A 21,155-nucleotide genomic window follows, 5' to 3' on the forward strand; every position below is an offset into this window, starting at 1 on the left:
TCCGGTAGCCTCTCCTGAATCTGACTCCGATTAAAAAACAATAAAAAAAGACCCGCTGCAATGTGTAAAAAGTCTGTATCTGTATGAATGTGTAAAGAAAGTGTTCTTCCACCTCCTCCTCACAACATCTGACTACCCGGCATAATTGGTGTCTGCTCCATTTTCATTTTTTATGGTACAGTACGGTTATTTTATACTGCGGAACGAATTATATGTTTTAACATGTATTTCTATGGGAAAATGCGTTTCGTATAACGGACGTGCACCTGGAACGGATTAAGTACGTTGTACGAGGCACCACTGTATATATATATATATATATAAGGAATTATACAAATATATAAAATATTTAAAGAAAAAATATATATATATATATATATATATATATAATAATAAACTTGTGGAAAGTTTTTGACTCCAGATGGCGCCATAGTTTGATCATGAGTTTATGCATGTGGATTGATTGATTGATTGGATCAATAAATGATACATGTTATAACTGAAAGAAGCTACTTATAAATAAACAATTACTAACATTTGTTTAAATTGTATTAATTTATTGCCACGTGGATAATTAATGGATGCAACTGATGTTAAATTTTCATAAATTTTTAATATTTATCATCATGAGATCTTCACACTATTGTATTGGACATACATACACTCTCATGGCCCTAATTCAGAATGGTTGAGCAGAGGTAAAAGGAGACTCAGGGACAGCCCGAATTACAAACTAACTAGGCAAGTCTCCTAGGGTGCCAAAAACTCTTGGGCCATCCTGAGGACACAATCCTACAAATCCATTCAGCAACTTTATTCATACTTTCCTGTCCAGACACACTAGTGCCTTTCTAGCACATTTCCTCATTCCTTCTCTGACTCAACATCTTACACACTCATTTATTTATCCACTTGTTCCAACCTTCCTTAGCCTTTCCCATATATACTCTCTTCAACAATGCTTTCATTCTATCCATGTGGCAAAGCATTGTAGAACTGATTTACTCACCTTTTGAACCATACACTTTTCCTTCTCACACAGTTTCTCCTATTTTTTATAAACATTTCTGGAAAATTGTAAAAATAATTTTTAAAATATTATTTTAAATTTTATATAACCGTTAAAGAAATGAGTATTTTTCGTGACTAATATTTAGGTCAACAACACCGCTTGTTTAGAGTGAATTTAAACATTTTGTTTTGTTTTTATGTAGAAGAAAGTAACGCTTTTTTCTCTTTTTGTCCTGTGCCAATCGGCATGGAAAAAAACCCCCTTGGCAAACGTTTTTTTCATGCCCATTGGCCAGATCCACAATGGGGCGACTAGATAGTGAAGGACGAACCCGATATATCCGGGAGTTATCATCCATAAAATATTCCTCGGGTAGTTTGGCCGAATTCAATCCTTGGATCCAGAGCGGCAAACTGACGCCTTAACCGTTTCGGCCATCGAAAGTAATATGGCTGATAGCTACACTATTTATCTCTGCATGTGATTTGAATTTACAGTTTTACGACCTCGAATCACTAGGCCAAAACGCTTATTCATATTTTAACCTATACAAATATTCTATTTGCATAATCAAATAATAAAAGTGACATGAATTCAATCAAAGTATAAAATGTTACAAATATAACTTAATTCAGATTCGATTGCCATTTTATATTTTTATTCGTTGTTATAAAAGTCTCTAAATTATGCCGAATATACACGTTTTACGCATTATATTTAGATTTTTCTTTTATTTTTTGCAATTATAATCGTCGGAAACGTGCTAGAGGGTTACACTATACGATACATATTGTAGCCCGTGGGTAAGTTTTGTTGCTGCAACGTTTTCCGTAAATAACATGCAGTTGGGAAATGAAATAGTAACGAGATTTATTTATTAGGATAAATATTTGAAACGTTATATAAATTTTTTTGAAAAAAAAACGACATTTTTGAAGAAAACGCATGTTTGGCCTACTTTGAAGCGGCATGCTCGTTTGACTAAAAATAATAATTATTTTTTTTAAATTTTCAAAAATTGCAGAAATTCCCTACTTTTAAAATTAATTAANGTTCCGGTAGCCTCTCCTGAATCTGACTCCGATTAAAAAACAATAAAAAAAGACCCGCTGCAATGTGTAAAAAGTCTGTATCTGTATGAATGTGTAAAGAAAGTGTTCTTCCACCTCCTCCTCACAACATCTGACTACCCGGCATAATTGGTGTCTGCTCCATTTTCATTTTTTATGGTACAGTACGGTTATTTTATACTGCGGAACGAATTATATGTTTTAACATGTATTTCTATGGGAAAATGCGTTTCGTATAACGGACGTGCACCTGGAACGGATTAAGTACGTTGTACGAGGCACCACTGTATATATATATATATATATAAGGAATTATACAAATATATAAAATATTTAAAGAAAAAATATATATATATATATATATATATATATAATAATAAACTTGTGGAAAGTTTTTGACTCCAGATGGCGCCATAGTTTGATCATGAGTTTATGCATGTGGATTGATTGATTGATTGGATCAATAAATGATACATGTTATAACTGAAAGAAGCTACTTATAAATAAACAATTACTAACATTTGTTTAAATTGTATTAATTTATTGCCACGTGGATAATTAATGGATGCAACTGATGTTAAATTTTCATAAATTTTTAATATTTATCATCATGAGATCTTCACACTATTGTATTGGACATACATACACTCTCATGGCCCTAATTCAGAATGGTTGAGCAGAGGTAAAAGGAGACTCAGGGACAGCCCGAATTACAAACTAACTAGGCAAGTCTCCTAGGGTGCCAAAAACTCTTGGGCCATCCTGAGGACACAATCCTACAAATCCATTCAGCAACTTTATTCATACTTTCCTGTCCAGACACACTAGTGCCTTTCTAGCACATTTCCTCATTCCTTCTCTGACTCAACATCTTACACACTCATTTATTTATCCACTTGTTCCAACCTTCCTTAGCCTTTCCCATATATACTCTCTTCAACAATGCTTTCATTCTATCAATGTGGCAAAGCATTGTAGAACTGATTTACTCACCTTTTGAACCATACACTTTTCCTTCTCACACAGTTTCTCCTCATTATGTCACCAATACCACTTCTTGCACACAGTATTATGATTCCTGTGACTCTTCTGCCATACACGAGCGTAGGCACTGGCCATTTGTGCCTCTTTTGGCATCCTTTTATCCCTTGTAAATTTACCCGTTGCCTTCTCCAATCTGGTAATTTCATTACTCATCCTTCTGTTCTTAAACAACTTGACACCTAAATGCAAATTCCAGCATATAGTGAACAAAAAATGCTTAATGTTCGAACGTTTATGGCCGTCTTTCAGAGGCCCTCATCAGAGCCAAGAAAAACACAAAAAAACAGTTCTATCCTTTGAAAATTTCTTTCTAACTCTTCTATTCCTGTTTATCATATTTCCCAAATATACAAACTTTCATACTATTCTAATTAATAAATAAGAATGCATAGTCTAAATGCATGCAAATATAAGTATAATACAAAGTATAAAGCATAGAAACAATGCTATAATACAGAAAAATGCATGGGTCATTAATATGATAAAGCCTGTGACTTTGCAGTGTGATAATAACCAGATTTTTAAAATATAATTTGTGTATTTTAATTTTAGAAAATTATTTTTATACTTCAGTTACTATTCAGAGCAGAGCCCCATAGCTATGGCTCTGCTCTGAATATAAACAAAGCTGGCTAAGACCCCTCGGTTTTGTCGGCATTATCCGTAATATATGCTTTCGCTTTCATCACGTAAACTGAACACTACTAAATCTCTGGCTTGATCATCATGAAAGTTGAAAAATCTGCTGATGCATTAGAATTAATTGTGCTTTTTCTATTTGTATTGTAATAAATAAAACCTAACATTAGTGTTTGTTATGAGATAGCTCAATAGTGGGCCTATAGAAAAATACCAACAATCTTTAGTACATAGAAACCTCACAATTTCTTGAATAAGCACTCTCTGAAGTCAGTTTCGGTCACTTGATTTTTAGGATAATCAAGCTACACTGTATTTTTATTATAAGAGATGCATTCTCGTAAAGTTTATATATAGGTTTACATTACACGAATACCAACCAAATTCCCTTTCGGTCTTTTCAGAAAAGATTTCTCCCATCTTTTAGGACACTAGCAACAGTTAAACATGGATCAGTGGCTACAATGGCATTTGGAACATCAGTGGAATCACGCTCGACATTGTCAAACTTCTAGGCTTACAGGAAGGCGGTACCAAACAACTGATGTACACATTTTTGCGTTGAAAACTTTGGCCGCAACCTCGCTAATGTAAATGATCAATGTTAGTATTTGAATTTTCTACACAATATTTAGCATAAATTAAATTTTATTCATAAAATCATAGCCTATAATTATCTGATACATCTTAATTTATCAACAATATTTAATTTGGCCATTGCACAAATAAGGAATGTCTTCCCCAATAATAATAATAATAATAATAATAAAAGATATACATCAACTGTTTTATATGTAACAATATTCTTAGAATAAACATACTAGATGTAACTAATTAATGATTTCTTATTAGACTTTCCAAATTTCTAGTGCTTCCTTAAGATTTTCAACGATAACTTTAAACATAATTCATTAAAAACTTCCATTCCATTACCAAATCCAAATTACCATTCCGACATTCGGTGTTACGAAGCGCATCTCGAGGAAAATCTAGAAAAATGTCGAGTCTAGACTGTTTAATACAGGTTCAAAAATATATATATATGTATGTATAAACAATTCATAAATATATCTCAAGCCAAACAATGGAGCATTGAAAAAAGCATTTATAAATATTTGTACCATTCTGTTTTATGTGCAAAAAGCATTGCTATATCTAAATGTTTTAGGAATGCTCGGCCTGTGATAAATGCAGAAACCTGAGTCATTCTACTTAATTAAAGTGTATAAATTGTAAAAGTTAAATTTTTATTTATATTATCGGCAATAATAAAGATAATATTTGTTGTTTGAGATGCAAATAGGACTTAAGTCTTTCAGAAATGTGTAAATTACAGTCGACCCCCCTATAACACTGTTGATTTTTCCATTTTATATGAATTCCATGTTGTACGAGTCACTTAGATTTTACAGATACGTGTGCCGGGTTGTGAACTGCTCACATATTTGTAAAATCCAAGTGACTCGTACAACACGGAATTCGTATAAAATGGAAAAATCAACAGTGTTATGGGGTGTCGACTGTATTCGATTGTAATGTTACAATTTAATTATTTTTTAAGTACGCCGTTTAATAATATATATAATCACTAACTGTAATGCCACTTACGATCCCATTTTCTCAAATTTTCTGATAAACTTTCAAAATATTTTGAGTCACAGTCACTAAATTGTATAAATTAGATGTACTTAAAAACATCACTTGTAAATAATTCACGTTACGAATCCACATAATGATGATAATGATGATGAATGTGTTCATGTACATGATGATGCTCACATTTATCTTTCTCTTGCAGGGCTATAAATTTAAGATTTTCTTTACGACACTTGGTATTGAAGTCCTTCTCTAAATGCTTTCTCAGTTTGTTCCACTGAGATTCTTTCTCCTGTTCTTTATGTTTGCGGCAGCAATAGTGGTTTGGAGAAACACTCTCCGCACTATTCTGGCACTTAGGTTTCGGAGAATTATGCCTTAAATATTCGTTATTTTTGTGCACGTCGTGCGATTTTGATCGTCTGGGGTGTTCCCAGTTGAACTTTTCCTTTGCTTCGTCGGACAAATCGAAGTTTGTTTCTAACAGATCACATCTATGGTCTTTATTTTGTCTGAATAAGTGTGGCGATGCATCTACATTGAATGGATGCGTTTCCTTGCTGTAACTTTTCCTTCGATGATGCATTTTTCTCTCTCTTTCTTTATGACAGCGAGACAAGTTAGTCCTCTGAAAGCTTTCTCCGGGGCACTCATGTACCGATAGACACGCATTAGTAGTATAAGTTGCAAACTTTGAAGTGTAGTTTTCGATTCCAGCCAGATCGAGATAGTGACTGCGGTGATTGAGACATTCCGGAATATTTCTGCAAGTGGAAGAATAATGCCGGTTCTTGTGGCTCTTCTCTGGCAAGACTGTTTCATTTATATTTGTGGGATATCTGAAAACGTTAAAATAACTTTGATTAATTAGTTCTATTGATCATTATATTGTATTTTAATAACAGACTATCAGTAAACTTAGTTTTATTAAATTATTTTCATTATTCTAATTAGTCAAAAAGACCTGGTTTTGTTAAAACTAACAATCAGCCTTGTTTTTAAAGTTATTATAAAAATATTACAGTACTTAATTTATGTCTTGTTTTAAGGTTTTTATCATAAAGTTATATTATTATTGTGCATAAACATCAGCCCTAATAAAGGCAACAACCATAAGCAATACTTCTTGCTCTTCTAGTTCTCGAATCTATGTTAAGCAGTACAGGACCCCGACAGTATTCTGGTCGGAGACAGCACAGAATACCAGGTGCTGCTGTTTACCCATCCATGTCTAACTAGTCACGACTCCAGATAAAGAGGGAGAATTCGCAATAAGAAAGTTATTTGCCATAAAACATAACCAAATCTCACTATTGTGGAGAATAGTCATTGATGATCACATGTTTTATAGAATAATAAAGCTAAAAAAGAAGTGAATGTCATGCATAAGTTTTAGGTTGTGAAAACTGTGAAGTAATTTTCTCCCAATTTAAATGCTTAAAAATTTTCCACAGTAAAAGGTTGCTGCTTCCAAATGGTGCCAATCCGGATCTCCACTGCTACACACGGTCTAGCTCGCCAGGCTAATTTCTTGTCTGCCCAATCATCTGAACTCATATCTTTGAACTATTTCCTTTGTGGGCACATCAAGGATTATGCGTATGCTACAAAAGTGCCGTATACAAGAGCCCTATGTATAAGAATTGCAGACACCATTAACAGCACGACTCTTACTATGCTGGCTACATTAGAATGTATGCAGCTTGCAATGTCAGGAGCATATGAGGAAATGTACTGATTTAATTTAATAACTAACTCTTGGATGCACTTTCTACTACCATTATCTTCAGTACTAAAATTAATCTACAAAACTAGGGACATTTGAGGGGTACACCCTGTGCTTTTCTGTACCATAAAAGTGTGCATGCAAAGTTCCTATGCATGAAATTACATCCTGGGAATGGACCATACAAATACTTCCGACTAGCACATGTAAAGACTTTGTAGTCACTGTATATACAAAACTTGCAGATCTTTATAGTTTATTTTAAAATAATGGAATCTTTGTATTTATATCTATATTAATGATTTTCTCACCTGTCATCAGCAAGCGAAAGTTTACGGCGGGATTTCTGATTCTGCATGCGTGGACTACGCGACTGTTGCGGTAGGTCGGAAACCTTCTTTTCGAACTGGTTGTAATATTTTTTTCTGTTAGACTTTCCCGGAGTAAATGGAGGATGCGTCGCATTGGCATCACAGTAGTGTTTGAGAGATACTTTCTCTTTACTCGAGTTTGTCCCTTCTCTTTCTATTTGATCGCTTTTCAATTTATGCTTCGATTCACTTTCCGGAGTTATCGCAAGATGAACTTGAATGGTGTGATTAGTCGCCGAAAAGTTCAGAGATTTCTCCAGAGCTTCACTTATTGTCCTTCCTACGACTCTTTCTACATCCTAGAATAAAAAGATTTGCTTGATTAAAATGTATTTATTCTTTAATTGTGATAGTTTGCTGAAAGGTTTTAAGGTTCTGTTTACTAGTTTATTTTATGTTTCATATAATAAGAACTTTAAAGATAGTTCTTTACATTTAAAAGAAGATAAGACACCATTTGGAATGATTCATTTCAAATACTTACATCTTTTGACACTTTTCCAGAGCCATTGAAATCATATAAGGTGAAAGTGAATTCTGAATTTTCAGTTTGGATACCCTATAAATAAAGTAAAATTATAAATACAGTATTTAATATAAACCAAGTTTATTCTACTAACTCATTAGAAGCTAGAAATATGTCACACATTTTTTCCAATCTGCTAATCCTTATCAAAGCTGTAGACCACGACCATTGAAGCGAAAGAATCAAAAGAACCAACGGTCTACCTGCTTGACTATATATAACCCTCCAGAAATCAACCTATCTGGAATTTTGAAGACACTCAAAAATGGAGTAAAAGTTTTAAAGTTGAAAAAATCTGGAATATTTCTCAAATCAATGCTAAATCAACCATTTTCCACTTTGCTAGAGATGGGTAGAAGCTCATAAAACAAGAGAAACACCATTGTACCAACTACTTCTGGGTTATATCTATATACTACACTGTTATATCTTGTGAAGGGTCACACGTAAATCATTGGTTCCTTTGACATTTTTGCTCCTACAGGCATGATTTTGCCTCTATAGCTCTGATAAGGTCCAACTGCCTCATTCAGAGCTGCGTTTGTACAATGTGTCAAGGGTTTCTGCATTGGTTTGGTCATGTGAAGAAAATATTGAAAGATAGTGTGTAAGAAGTTCTATGTGGGAAGTGTGGAGGGAAGCAGAGAACATGAAAGACTGAGGAAAAGATGGGCTGAGCAAGAGGAAGTGTCCAAAAGAGTAATAGATTCTCAGTGAAAAAAAGGTGCCAAGAGTGTGTGAAAAAAATCATAAATATGGAAGAAGCGAAAGAAGTACGTGTGATTTCAGCAGATCCCAGGGTGAAAAAAGTGGGTGTGTTTCTGATATGTTATGCCCTGCTTATATGATGCTCCTCAGAGTACGGAAGCTTGCCGGATGTCATACACAGGAAACCCTCTTTTTTCTCCGCCACCACCCTTTAGGGATATACCACTACGTTATAGTAAGAATAAATGACTTCCGAATCGTACAAACTTTTAGCATTTCAAACTTAAAATGTGATGTTTATAAACAGAATAACATTTTGAAACATACTTTTAAATTATTTCTTCGCTCTTCCTTTTCGCTTTTTTCTTCTTCTGCCTTCTCCAGTTGGTTTTCCTCGCCGTCTCCGTGCTCGGAACAATCCTTCGGCGGAAGATATACTAAACAATTCATAAACACTATTTTGAGAACTTGCAGCAGTCTACCTGAATAGTAATATATTAGTAAGGTTTTACAGAGATAGGATAAAGTCAAAATAGTCACACTGTAATATTACAGTATTTAAGTATTAAAATAATAGTTAATTATAAGCTTGCCTCAATCTTAATGGGCAAATACAGTCGACCCCCTATAACACTGTTGATAATTCCGTTTTATATGAATTCCATGTTGTACGAGTCACTTAGATTTTACATATACGTGTGCCAGGCTGTGAATGGCTCGTGTATTTGTAAAATCTAAGTGACTCGCACAACATGGAATTCATATAAAACGGAATTATCAACAGTGTTATAGGGGGTCGACTGTATTAATTTTTATATACATTATGATATCAATTCTGTAATTATGTCTAGCATAGGGTCAATTACACAATTAATTTTACTCATAGCTTACATAAAATTATATTGTTAGAAATATTTTATCATCCTCGTATTTAGTTTTTAGTTTTGCAAGTCTTTACCTTCGTTAGATAAGGTCCAAACATCTTATCAAAAGGTAAAGGCGAGATTGATGGAAACCATTTGTACCCCCGTAGCTTGATAATGCTAAGTGTTGTAGTTCGGCATGTTTTGAAAAGCTTATCAATTGTTAAACAAAACATACTTGCAAGATAACTGAAAAGACTTTGAAGTAATCATGTTTTACCAAATAAAAGTAGCTATATCTACTCCATAATTTAATTTGGCAGAATAATTAAATCTCAAAGATACATTGTCCTCTTTGCTTCGCACTGAAATTAATGCGTAAATAAACAGTTTGTTTCTTGCCCGTTTCTCTAGGATCGTAACACAAAGCGGCGTGTATGTCTGCACAGAAAGAATGAATTAATTCAGCCAGCCATTCCATTTCTTTTTTTTTTTAAAAGTCGAATGACCTACATATATTGCAAATATGCCTAAAATGCAATATGATCCAACAGTTTTTCTTATAAGCATTCAATTAATTGCAGAATTCTTTGCAATCCTGCAAGAATTCTGCAAACAACTTAAAAAAAAATAAGTAATTACAAGTGATTTAACAATTAAAATATTGTTAATATTTACCTTTCAGGGGATGTTTGTCTGGCGATTTGCACTCATCCACATGGCATAACGACAAAGATAATTCCTTAAATAAAAGAAAAATTATTTTATTTATTAATTTTTATCAAAGACGGGACACGTAGCTAGTCAAAATAGAGACTAGGAAGATGATAAAATTATTGTAATATATTAAATATAGAAGACGTAATATTAAATACAGTAGACCCTCCTATAACACGGTTGATAATTCGTGTTATATGAATTCCATGTTGTACGAGTCACTTAGAACGTGTGCCGGGCTGGGAACGGATCACGTATTTGTAAAATCTAAGTGACTCGTACAACATGGAATTCATATAACACGGAATTATCTATAGTGTTATAGGGGGGTCTACTTGTAATCTGATTTTTATGACATAGTGCAGACTTAAAACCATCCTTGATAGCTCATGTATCAGTTAATACACAAGAGAATATTCACTAGAATTTCCTCTCGGTAAATTTGTTTAAATTCTCTTGCAAGGATCAGAAAATTGTTTGTCGTAAAGCCCGACATTCAACACCACCTCATCATGCCTCGGTTTGCAAAAGAATAATTCATCTTTTTTCCAACAAGATGCTCGGGAGTCACTGGTTTATCTCATCTTAGACTCCATTTCGGACTGTTTAATGTAGTGGATGATAAATAATAATAAGGTTGTAAATTTTATAATGGCATATGTAAATAATTATAGAGTAGTTTAATATGAATACGGAATACTTGATTTATATCCGTCGGCAAAATAACAATTGCCCTTTGTATTTGCATTAAAATATTTCTTTTAGAAGCAGCCTTCTAAGGATTTTAAAAAAATCTTTCCACCATATGGTCACTAAGAGGGCCTTCTTTTAGCGAGCCAATTATGGGTTTGGCCAGGCCCACAACAGGATTGCCGGGTGACAAGAGACCGGGGTCACAAGTATCCGAACATATCTGGAGACCCATCCCGATCCAATTGAGAGTTTCTGGAGCGGTAGGCTGTAGCCGTAACCGCTTGGCTATTTGGCCTTTGACTTCTAAGGTTAATTGGAAAAAAATAGATTAAAAATCTTAATTAAAATTATAGAACCTCAATCTAATTAGGTGTAAATACATTAGAAGTATGCCTTTGAACATTTATTAGTGGTTCAAATTTTGCATAAAATTAACTGCAGATTCTCTTCAGATATCCATTTTCTACAACGAGGCACACCGGTATACCTCAAGCGTAAGGTACATAAACCATTGGGGCCCGCCTCTATTTCTGCAATGGTCTTCTAATTTAATCTTGTATTATTTTGTCAATTCAAGCAGGATTTAGATTCGTACGAGCCCTTGGTCAAAACAAACGGGAGGCCTTCCTCCCTTGCCAAATAAAATTTAAATGCTCGAGGCCTTAAAAATGTAGCTCGAGCATAACTCCAACTCCACTGAAGACAGTCCTGTTTGTAGAAACAATATTGCAACTGCATCCGCACCACCGCTCTGCTTTATCACTCGCCACAAACCACCCATGTGGCTTAATCCGGATATTTTAACGAACAGACGGGCAGACTCGAATGCTTAATAACGGCATAAAAACTGGGAATAGTATTCGGCGGCACTCTAAGATCTTATTTCAAATTACTACTTGGGGGACGGAGGTAGAAGTTCCCCCATAACCCAGAGTGGTATTGTTAACAACGCCAATCAGCAGTAGGAATCTTCAGTAACCGATGGATTCCTAGAAGCTTCCACGAATTGTCTGGCATATTTGTAATGCATACCAATAAACGTGTTTGCACCTGTCCTTCCGTTCGTGTCGTCACGTAGTAGGGGGGGGTAAGAAATACTTCGTTAGCTTAGTGACGCACATCGAAACCTTTAACTGCCGCGAATACGCAATACGTCGCGCGTAATACGATCCATTCTGTAAGGAATTCCGAGAAGTGACGTACGAGAGGAGTAACTCCTTGGCGTCACGAGCGGCGATCGGTTGACCAAGTACAAATATAGACTGGATGTTGTTATGGTGACGGGGGGGAGATCGGGTGCATTAATGGACATAAATACCAGAGTCAGAGCCAAAGGGGCGTACAATACCATCTCTGTTTTACTTGGCTTGAGGTCAAGGGACCACAATTTCCTCATCCTCTTTTTCCCGCAACAGAAATTCGATGCCGGAAAGGCAAAGAAATGCTGTAAACCGCCAGAGAGATGCCCGAACACGATACCGGCTCCTCCCTACGCGGAATTTTGCAATGCCCTAAATTATCCGCGACCCGCGACGATCGGACGCGCGCGCCGACGTCGCGACCTAAAAAAAGAGGAGGAGGAAGATTAGAAAAAACAAAAAAGAAAAAAGTGGTGAGTGAAAAGAAATCGCTAGGAAAGGATGCGATTTTAAGCGCGCCACGCCAGCGAGGTCTGTGAGAGATGGATGCGATTTTAGGGCGTGACGCCTGTGAAATCGTAAGCGTCGTTTAAATTTTTTTTCTCTGATAAAGGCCTTGAAATGAAATAAGAGAGAAAGAAAGTTTTCTAGAGAGGAACGCGATTTTAAAAGCTGTATAATCGAAATCGCTAGCGACGTTGCGATTTTAATGCGACAACTGGTTACAATTAAGCGCGATTTTAGAGGAAATCGCTAGCGACCGATGCGATTTTAATGCGACAACTGGTTACAATCAAACGCGATTTTAATAAATCAAGCGATTCGCTTCTAAATTCATGTTTTACGTTAAAAGCGAAGAGTGAAAACCGACGAGGGCGAAATCGCGACAGTCGAAAACGCGCGATTATCGCGTATTAATGGCAAATTTTGACGTGCATCTAGACGCGACGCAACAATCGCTAACTACGCGTCGCATCGCACCGCTCGCAACACGCGAGAAACAATAGGAAATCGCACGATTACAACCGTTTCCTGTCGTAAAAAAGCGACACGTAGCGAGGGAAATCATCAAGATAAAAAAAAAAGTATATATATATTTTTATATATACAGTATTTTTTTTTAATTTACGAAAAAAATAAAAATTCCGCCCAATTCCCTAGCACGCAATGAAAACCGAACGTATTTAGGTAACTAAAAATAAGCAAGTAGAATCATTTCAAAATTATTGAAAGTTCATATCAACAAAAGGAGCGACGCTTGTCCAACGTTACTAAGTCAATACGCGTTGTATGTGTACGAGAGGAAATGGCAGTTTTATGGCCGACAGCCAATAGTGGCGCCAGCAGAATGTAACTTTGATGTTGCCGCTCGTCTGAGGCCAGCTGCCGCGCACCGAGTTTTCTCTAGTCTTTGTAGCCACCGGCAAGTGGCAAGAGCGGGGGTCATTTGCCCACGACCGAAAAATTCGCTTGGCATGACGCGTAACGAGATACTAAAACTAGAATATTTATGTATAAATATATATATATATTTTTTTGCCTCCACTAAATGTACAGTAATCGACACGTTATCTCTCTTCTTCCTACTCTCCGATAAGGTAGATCTGTTTTGGAGTGTAACCAGATAAAATGTCGCGGTTCGAAGTTTATATATATATAAATATAAAATACTTTCTTGAGTGATAAAACTTTGTAAATTCTCTAATGGTTCCCGTCTCCGTTCATTGATAACGTGTGTTTATTTGTACAAAAGCTCTAAACCTAATAATACGCGGTGGGTTTAACTCTCCATTTTTTTTTTTTAAATATTTTTTAAACTGGCAACACTAGGAATTTTTTTTAAAATTGCAAACGTCATAAAAATTTAAATTTAAATTTTTATACGTTAACAATGTTGCCAGTTTTTAATAACTTTTTTTTTTTAATTTTTTTTTTAATAAGTTTTGTTTCGTTGGATTCGTGAAGTATAAAGAAGAAAAGAAGATTTAAAACAAAAATGGGTACTTTTTATACAGCCGGGGGTCGAGTTATATTCAGTTTTTCTAGGAAAATGTCAAGCGAAGTATCTACTTACGGAACAGAATTTCGAAGCGGTCGACGATGTCAATGGCATCTTTTGTAACTTTCTGCTTTCGTCCGTATGTTCGACCGGGTTAAGATGGGCGTCGAAGACGTAACATTCTCCTAGAATTTTAGGAGATGGATGTGATTAAATACGAAAATTCTCCCGTTTTTTTTAAAAAAAATAACATAAATAAACACATGGGCGTCGGGATTAACTTACCTTGCTTGCTCTGTACTTTTCCCATTTCTCGTTATTGTTAGTAGCATCCCAGTAATCGATCAAAGGACAGACAAACATACACACATACACACACACAGCAATATAAAACCGCACTACAACTCTCTCTACTACTAGCGAATTATGCCCGAAAAACGTGAAGTGCAGCTTTTCATTCAGTTGACCAATCCCTAGAAGGAAGGGTCCAAGAAGAGCTCGAGAGGTGGGGGTGATAGAGAGTGTGTTTCGAAGGTATTTACGCTTTCTGCGAAGTAACAATACGGTACACTTTGAAGAGACGTTATGAACGGTGCGACAGCTGACAACAGCTGCACGTTCGGGGGTAGAAGCAGTATTGGCGTGTTGTTCAAAGTTGTGTTAGGTGAGCGGTATCCTTTGATATCCGCTCACATCCTGTTGCTTCGGAGCGCAACTGGAGCCGTTCCAATGAACCTCTCGACTATAATGGTGTCAGTTGTTTCATAGTTTAGCCGAGATTAAAGAGAGGAAGGGGGAGGAAATTAATTTTCTCCAGCTTTTGAAGGTTACACTATTTTCTTATGGCCCCTGGTGATAGATTTTTGTCGTGTTGTAGATTTGTTTTTTTTTTTTTGTTAGGTTTATACCTTTTGTGGCGGATTTTCTTTTCTATAATAGATTTTTGTACCATTTAATCCTTTGTATTTCACATTTTTATCAGCTTTTTACGGTAAATTTGTGTTTTAATTAGGCCTATACAGTCGACCCCCCTCATAACACTGTTGACTATTCTGTTTTATATGAATTCCATGTTGTACGAGTCACTTAAATTTTACAAATACGTCAGCCATTTACAGCCTGGCACGCGTATTTGTAAAATCTAAATGACTCGTACAACATGGAATTCATATAAAACAGAATAATCAACAGTGTTATAGGGGGGTCGACTGTACTTTACAGTACACTGCTTTGCACTTTATTTATACAGATTTTGCTCCTGGTACAGAATATTTTCGTGTAGATTTTGTTAGATTTATGGTAGATTTTTGTCTGTTTTTTTTTTTATTTTTTTCGTTTAACACGGTCTCGTGTCATATATATATATATATATTTGCCAGCTTTTTTAACATAACGACAGCCTCGTTTGTCGAATGTAACTATTCCTGTTTTCCCCCCCTCGCCGTGTGTTCAAGAATTTAAGAAGTGTACTGTACCACCGTAACTAGGAATGACATCGGAAATTGATGAACGAAGACAGAATACAAAGTAGAAATTGAGTTAAGGGGGAGAACGATCGATCGAAATTTCGTTAAAACTTACAAAGTAACACGTGGAAAGTGACAACAGGAGGCTTGTTTAATAATATAAATCGGAAGGAATGCGATACCAAAAATTAAGTTAAACTGTAAGATATCTCTGACTGAATTAAATATAAATGGTAATGATCGAATAAAACCTGTATTAAAATTGATATACACGAGAAAAAAAACATCACGTGACTGAGCTAAAACTGGTATCGCCGCGTTACAAGAAACACAAAAATTGATACCTGATACTTGGCTTTTTAGAAGCGTGTACACACAAAAAAATTTTGTATAAAAATGTGTACATTTTTTCTGTACACAATAAATAAAAGAAGGAATCAATAACAGTATTACTATCAGCATTACGAAGCGAACTGCGTAAACAAGTAAGAAACAAGAAGGAACATAAATAGAAACGACACCAGAAAGTTATTAGACGGTATCAAAAGAACAAGAAACGGAAAGTTGTATATAGAACTGTTGGCAAACGAGTCAATAACACAAGTAACCATAGAAGAAAGGATAATTAGAGGAACCAGTAGCTTAAAATGATACTTGTGTGTTAATGACCTAAGCGTTGGTTATACCTAAGAGAATTGAGTAATGAAGAGGCAAATTTCTCGTTTCTTGATCAATAAATTCAATTAACTACAACACCTAAAAGGTGGAAGCAATCAAAATAATCGATCACACAATTTCCGATTGTTTTTTTTTTCCTCCTCCCCCACCAAATACGCCAAGCGTGAATCTCTATAGGAAACTTTTTATTATTGATATATTACTCTATTATTTTCTCTTTATGTGCTAAATTTCCTGCCTAAAATACTTTCTCAGCCATTTTTTTCCATATCATAATTCAAAATATTTAAAATTTTGAATTAACCAATGTTCGAAGCCGAAGTTCGTGACATCATTCTCATTAAATGTTAAGTGTTGCCAGTTTTTTTAATTATCTTATACTTTTATTTTACATTTATAACGCTCGAATTGCGGGAATAGTTACATTTTTTTTACATTTTTACTGTGTTTGTAACATTATATAATTTGCCTTTTTTTTTTTTGGTTAAATTTCCTGCCCGAAAACACGTCACTGCGTGCGTTACATCACGAACACTTGTTAAAATAAGCAATTTAAACAGCTATAAGACCAATTTTCGTGACAGGAAGAAACGGAAAACTTCACATACGTGGAAACATTGTGACGTCATCATAAATATTACCTCCTTATCCAACGACAGATGTACAGTAGGAGGTTTTTACATAGAATTCTTTTTAATTTAAAATATATATATATATATATACCGGTATATAATGTTTTATCGCCTTTAAATATAAATATTCCGCTTTCTATTAACGGATTTCCCATTTTAAAATCTTATTGTGCGAGCGTTACAAGTAAAATACGAAAATTACTCACTAAACAAACGCATTAAATCGTAATTGATTTAAAAGTAATGACGTCAAACGCATTAAAAATTAAGTGTTGCCGGCTTTCTTAAAGACCTCCTTAAAATAGGAGGATTTCTAAGAATCCACCTTTCCAGAAATCCTTAAAAGCCTCGTTGTTGACTAGGTAAGTAACAATTCCCGAGCAATTAGCTCGGTGTTCAACCCCCCGTTGAAACACGTACTAGGGGGCCTATTAGAAGTTCAATTCATCGAGTTCTCTGTCCAATCTCAGTATTATGGTTAGGTTATGGGAATTTTGGTCCCACTCGGCTTTACTCGAGTCTGGTTTGACCGGATGAGGTAAGAAGAGACCCAGACGATAAGTGGAGGTCCTGCAATCCAATCTCTTCTCCTTGACGTCCAGGTGGATTTCATTCTGCGTCGTTACACCCGGTAGCTTGATCTTGATCACCAGATCCTCGCAGCTGAAAGTGGCTGGGTTCTTGTTACCCATCTGCAACATTTACACTCGTAAGTGGCCCGTTACCCGTGCTACGACAAGGGGGGAAAAGCGATTTCGAGTTAAAAGGCTCCTCCCCCGGTAGCTTGATCTTGATCACCAGATCCTCGCAGCTGAAAGTGGCTGGGTTCTTGTTACCCATCTGCAACATTTATACTCGTAAGTGGCCCGTTACCCGTGCTACGACAAGGGGGGAAAAGCGATTTCGAGTTAAAAGGCTCCTCCGAGAATGCCAGAAATCTACTCGAATGCACTCGTCCAGAACGAGACGATATAATAATAAAAACGAAGAACCGAGTAGTCGAGAGGGAACCGGCTTTTGATATTGTCACAGTTCAATGAGTGTCAAGGTTGTTTTTCTACCCCGCTTCGCCTCGCTGCGTGTGCCTCCTGATAACATGTAGGAGCGGTTTCTGCTTTAAAAATTTCCTCTCGTACACGCAGGAGTGGCCGAAACATCAAAAGGAGCCGCTACTATTAGCTGTTTAGATCCCGATTTCCCCCACTTCAAACATGGCGAATTGATAGGATAATTCTCTAACGTCGTTGCTACCGAACCGAATTGATAAAAAGAATGTGGAGTGAATATTTTGTGTGCTATGTTGGTAGAATAAAAAAAAAAAAAAACATATTATACTAACAAGTACGATCCTTGTTATAAGAATGGAAGGAAATAGGCTTCATTTCGTAATTCACCCTCCAATTTGCTATTGTGTTAAGTGGTTTCGGGCTCTTAGTCCATTATTTAGTTTTCCTAGAAATGTTTTCCGGCCACGCGCCCATCGTTTAAGGTGAAGCGACCTAAATCCGCTTCCGGTTTCTTCCTCATTCAGACTTTGACAGAGGGCCATTCTGACTCGAGTCGCACCCCTCGAGAATAATAGAAGAGACCTTACTTGTAGATAGATATCTTCTGTAGTCACTTTCTGCCTGAAGAACATCTCGTACTCGGGCTCTTTCCTAGGATCGATAGTATCGTCGAATTCCGATCCCTGGGGAACTTCACGCGCGCTCCAGATGACGTCATCGTCCTCCACCCCGACTTCTTCAGTCTTTTCCTTTCCGCTAACTGCCCTCCCACCGATGTCTCCGGGTCCCATTTTAGTCACTTGAGTTTTAGGTTTGAACTCGTCATCGCTACTGTCCGTTTCTTCCAGGTTCAAAAGGTCCCTTAATTTTAACAACGAAGCTCCGAAATCCATCTCTCCTCTAGAAATACATAGAATATATTAATAATAAAAACATATGGCTAATATCCCCTCAGAGGGTAAACCCCCAACTTCTATGGGATTAACGAACAGAGGGGAGAGGAACCACTACTAAATTAGGTGCCTTTCCACACACAATTAGAGGAAAAGACTACTGCGCTGCCTTAGGGCTGTTATTATTTATGTACCAGTGTTTGCTTTATTGTCATAGCAACAATAGAACCTTTCCACGAAATATCCCCAGCGCGCCTCCCAAAATTTGATTAACCTGGCGTTAAAAATCCTTAAAAATTTTATAAAGGAAACCGTATAAATTAGAAAGAATCATAGAAAATAGAATTTTATAGAAAATATATTATATAGAATTTTTTGTGTGACGTTAATCTAGCGTAACACATCAATTACTTTATACAGTAGTTTAATGAGTGAAGCGTATCTTAAAAGGTTTGCCTGCGGTATTAAACTTAAGATATTTACTTCAACTCTAAAAGCCTTAAATTACTGGTCTTTTTTTTAGTATATAAATTCCCTAAAGTGTATTTTATGGATAATTGCGCAAAATAGGTAGTAATTAGCGTGACAATAGCCCTACGGCATTAAGTCAATATAGATTTCATGGCGAGGCAACTGACTTTAATAATGTATTAGTACTAAAATATAATATTGTGGGGAGGTTTTCTATATTAGGAACCCGAAAATTTAATCTAAAATTAAAAATTGCATTTTTCGGAATTAAGGGAACTTTTTAAGTAATTTTAAGGGATTTTTCGGAGATTTTAAAGGAATTTTCAATTTTCAACGGAATTTTAAGGGAAGTCATTTTAAGGAAATTTTCGGAAGTTTTAAAGTAATTTTAAGGAAATTTTTACAACTTAAAGAAATTTTAAGGGATTTTTCGGAGATTTTAAAGTCATTTTAAGGGAATTTTCGGAAGTTTTAAAGAAATTTTAAGGAAATTTTTATAACTTAAAGAAATTTTAAGGGAATTTACGGAAATTTTATAGTAATTTTAAGGGAATTTTAAGGACTTTATAACAATTTCGTGGTATAATGTAATTTGGACATATTTTAGTAAATTGTTAACTCGATTATATCAATTTTATCGTATTATTAAATAAGAGAGGGATTTTTGGACTTCTTGAGCGTGTTCTTATGTTGTTTTACCAATTTTCGGGGTTAATTTTGTCATTTTTTACTGCAAAATTTTTACTAATTTCCCGAAGACATACAGAAATTTCTGTTTTTAGGTTAATTTTCCTACATTAATTTGTATTTTACCGATTTTAACTAGTTTAATGAGAAAATTTCAGTGTAAAAAAGACTTGCCTTCGACACTTACACTAGCCTAAATCGAAAAAAATTGATATTTTTCGAATTTATTAAACATGGTTCTATCTGCCTTCGTTTTCGAGAATTTTTGGAATGGTCCTCCCCCATAGAAAAGCATTGTATTTCTAACGCCATCTGCTGGAGTCCGCGTGAATAATCAAAGGTCTTCATCGGCCTTACACTAGCCTACAGTTTTTCCGTAAAAATTCCCCGTGTTCCATCCCCACTTTGCAGAACGCCGGCGTGTTGTATTGCCTGATCTCCTCAAACCCAAAACAGTAACGTTTTCTCTATTCTTTTTCCTCATTTATTCTGAGAAAACATTCTATTTTTACTATTTCATTCTCATTATCTTCTTTTTTAAAGCCTTCCTGCTCCGTGAGCATTAAGAAGGCCTTTCTAACAGGCTCATAATAGGGGCGGCTGAGTGGCGAAGAATGGGGCGTATGCAAGTGGACCACTCTGCGAATAATTTTTGGGAGTTTTACGAACTGCTCGGATACGATCCCAGGTTTCCAGACAGGTAATCTGCCGCCTTAACCGCTGGTGGGTTTAGCCAGACCCACAAACGGGTCTGACATATCGAAAAACATGAACGGAGTCAGACTAGCAGAAAATTTCGGTCCGGTAATATAGGCCTATACATATATATCTTGTTCAAAGGGCCACGAAATACCCCTTGCGTTTGCATCGCCCGGATTCGAACCCGGATCCTCCCGAGCAGCGGGCTGAGACCATAATCTCTAGAAAGTTTGATGTTCTTACCAAAATTTTTCCTATCAGGTTTAAATTTTATGTAAAATCTTTAAAAATTCTCTCATTTAAATTAATGTTTTGTAATTTAAAACGAAAAAAAAAATTAACATATTTACCAATTCAAAAGATGTTCTAATTAATTTTTACTATTGACGATAGAGGGCAACATTTATTTAGACATTTTTATTATATTAAATATATATATATATATATATTCTTTTAGTTAATATTTCTTTAGTAATTTGTAAAAATAAATTTTTATTTAAGTAATTTAATATTTTGTAA

At 35.5% G+C, this 21,155-nt stretch overlaps 2 protein-coding genes across 5 annotated transcripts; both read right to left on the reverse strand.

Moving 5' to 3' along the window:
• Positions 1 to 4,900: 4,900 nt before the first annotated feature.
• On the reverse strand, positions 4,901 to 15,108 carry LOC111632553 (protein naked cuticle homolog 1-like). Of its 3 annotated transcripts, none has more exons than XM_023377014.1 (7): positions 14,389 to 15,108; positions 14,179 to 14,288; positions 10,234 to 10,297; positions 9,020 to 9,129; positions 7,943 to 8,017; positions 7,399 to 7,757; positions 4,901 to 6,200 (listed from the first exon to the last, which is right to left on the reverse strand). In XM_023377014.1, exons 1-7 carry the CDS (start codon positions 14,411 to 14,413, stop codon positions 5,483 to 5,485), a joined length of 1,461 nt encoding a protein of 486 aa, XP_023232782.1. In that variant the 5' UTR covers positions 14,414 to 15,108; the 3' UTR covers positions 4,901 to 5,482. The 3 variants fall into 3 exon arrangements, with proteins under 3 accessions (XP_023232782.1, XP_023232781.1, XP_023232783.1); XM_023377013.1 differs by having other exon boundaries at positions 9,020 to 9,174; XM_023377015.1 differs by lacking the exons at positions 14,179 to 14,288; positions 14,389 to 15,108 and having other exon boundaries at positions 9,020 to 9,170.
• Positions 15,109 to 16,654: 1,546 nt separating this feature from the next.
• Positions 16,655 to 21,047, reverse strand: LOC111632552 (protein PIH1D3-like). Of its 2 annotated transcripts, none has more exons than XM_023377011.1 (3): positions 20,987 to 21,047; positions 18,474 to 18,786; positions 16,655 to 17,571 (listed from the first exon to the last, which is right to left on the reverse strand). In XM_023377011.1, exons 2-3 carry the CDS (start codon positions 18,777 to 18,779, stop codon positions 17,311 to 17,313), a joined length of 567 nt encoding a protein of 188 aa, XP_023232779.1. In that variant the 5' UTR covers positions 18,780 to 18,786; positions 20,987 to 21,047; the 3' UTR covers positions 16,655 to 17,310. The 2 variants fall into 2 exon arrangements, with proteins under 2 accessions (XP_023232779.1, XP_023232780.1); XM_023377012.1 differs by lacking the exon at positions 20,987 to 21,047 and adding an exon at positions 20,880 to 20,899.
• Between the last annotated feature and the right edge of the window lie 108 nt (positions 21,048 to 21,155).

Source organism: Centruroides sculpturatus, unplaced genomic scaffold (genome assembly GCF_000671375.1).
Source record: "Centruroides sculpturatus isolate CEXI.00-Female unplaced genomic scaffold, Cexi_2.0 scaffold674, whole genome shotgun sequence".
In the NCBI taxonomy this organism is placed as follows: Eukaryota; Metazoa; Arthropoda; class Arachnida; order Scorpiones; family Buthidae; genus Centruroides; species Centruroides sculpturatus.

Excerpts from the sequence above, each read along its gene's own strand:
- LOC111632553 (XM_023377013.1), bottom strand. The coding sequence starts at position 14,413 with ATGGGAAAAGTACAGAGCAAGCAAG. Across the intron at positions 10,298-14,178 it reads CCGCTTCGAAATTCTGTTCC|GAATTATCTTTGTCGTTATG; the intron begins GTAAGTAGATAC and ends CTTTTATTTAAG. Across the intron at positions 8,018-9,019 it reads AGCGAAGAAATAATTTAAAA|GGTATCCAAACTGAAAATTC; the intron begins GTATGTTTCAAA and ends CTTTATTTATAG.
- LOC111632552 (XM_023377011.1), bottom strand. The coding sequence starts at position 18,779 with ATGGATTTCGGAGCTTCGTTGTTAAAATTAAGGGACCTTTTGAACCTG. Across the intron at positions 17,572-18,473 it reads CAGAAGATATCTATCTACAA|ATGGGTAACAAGAACCCAGC; the intron begins GTAAGGTCTCTT and ends TAAATGTTGCAG.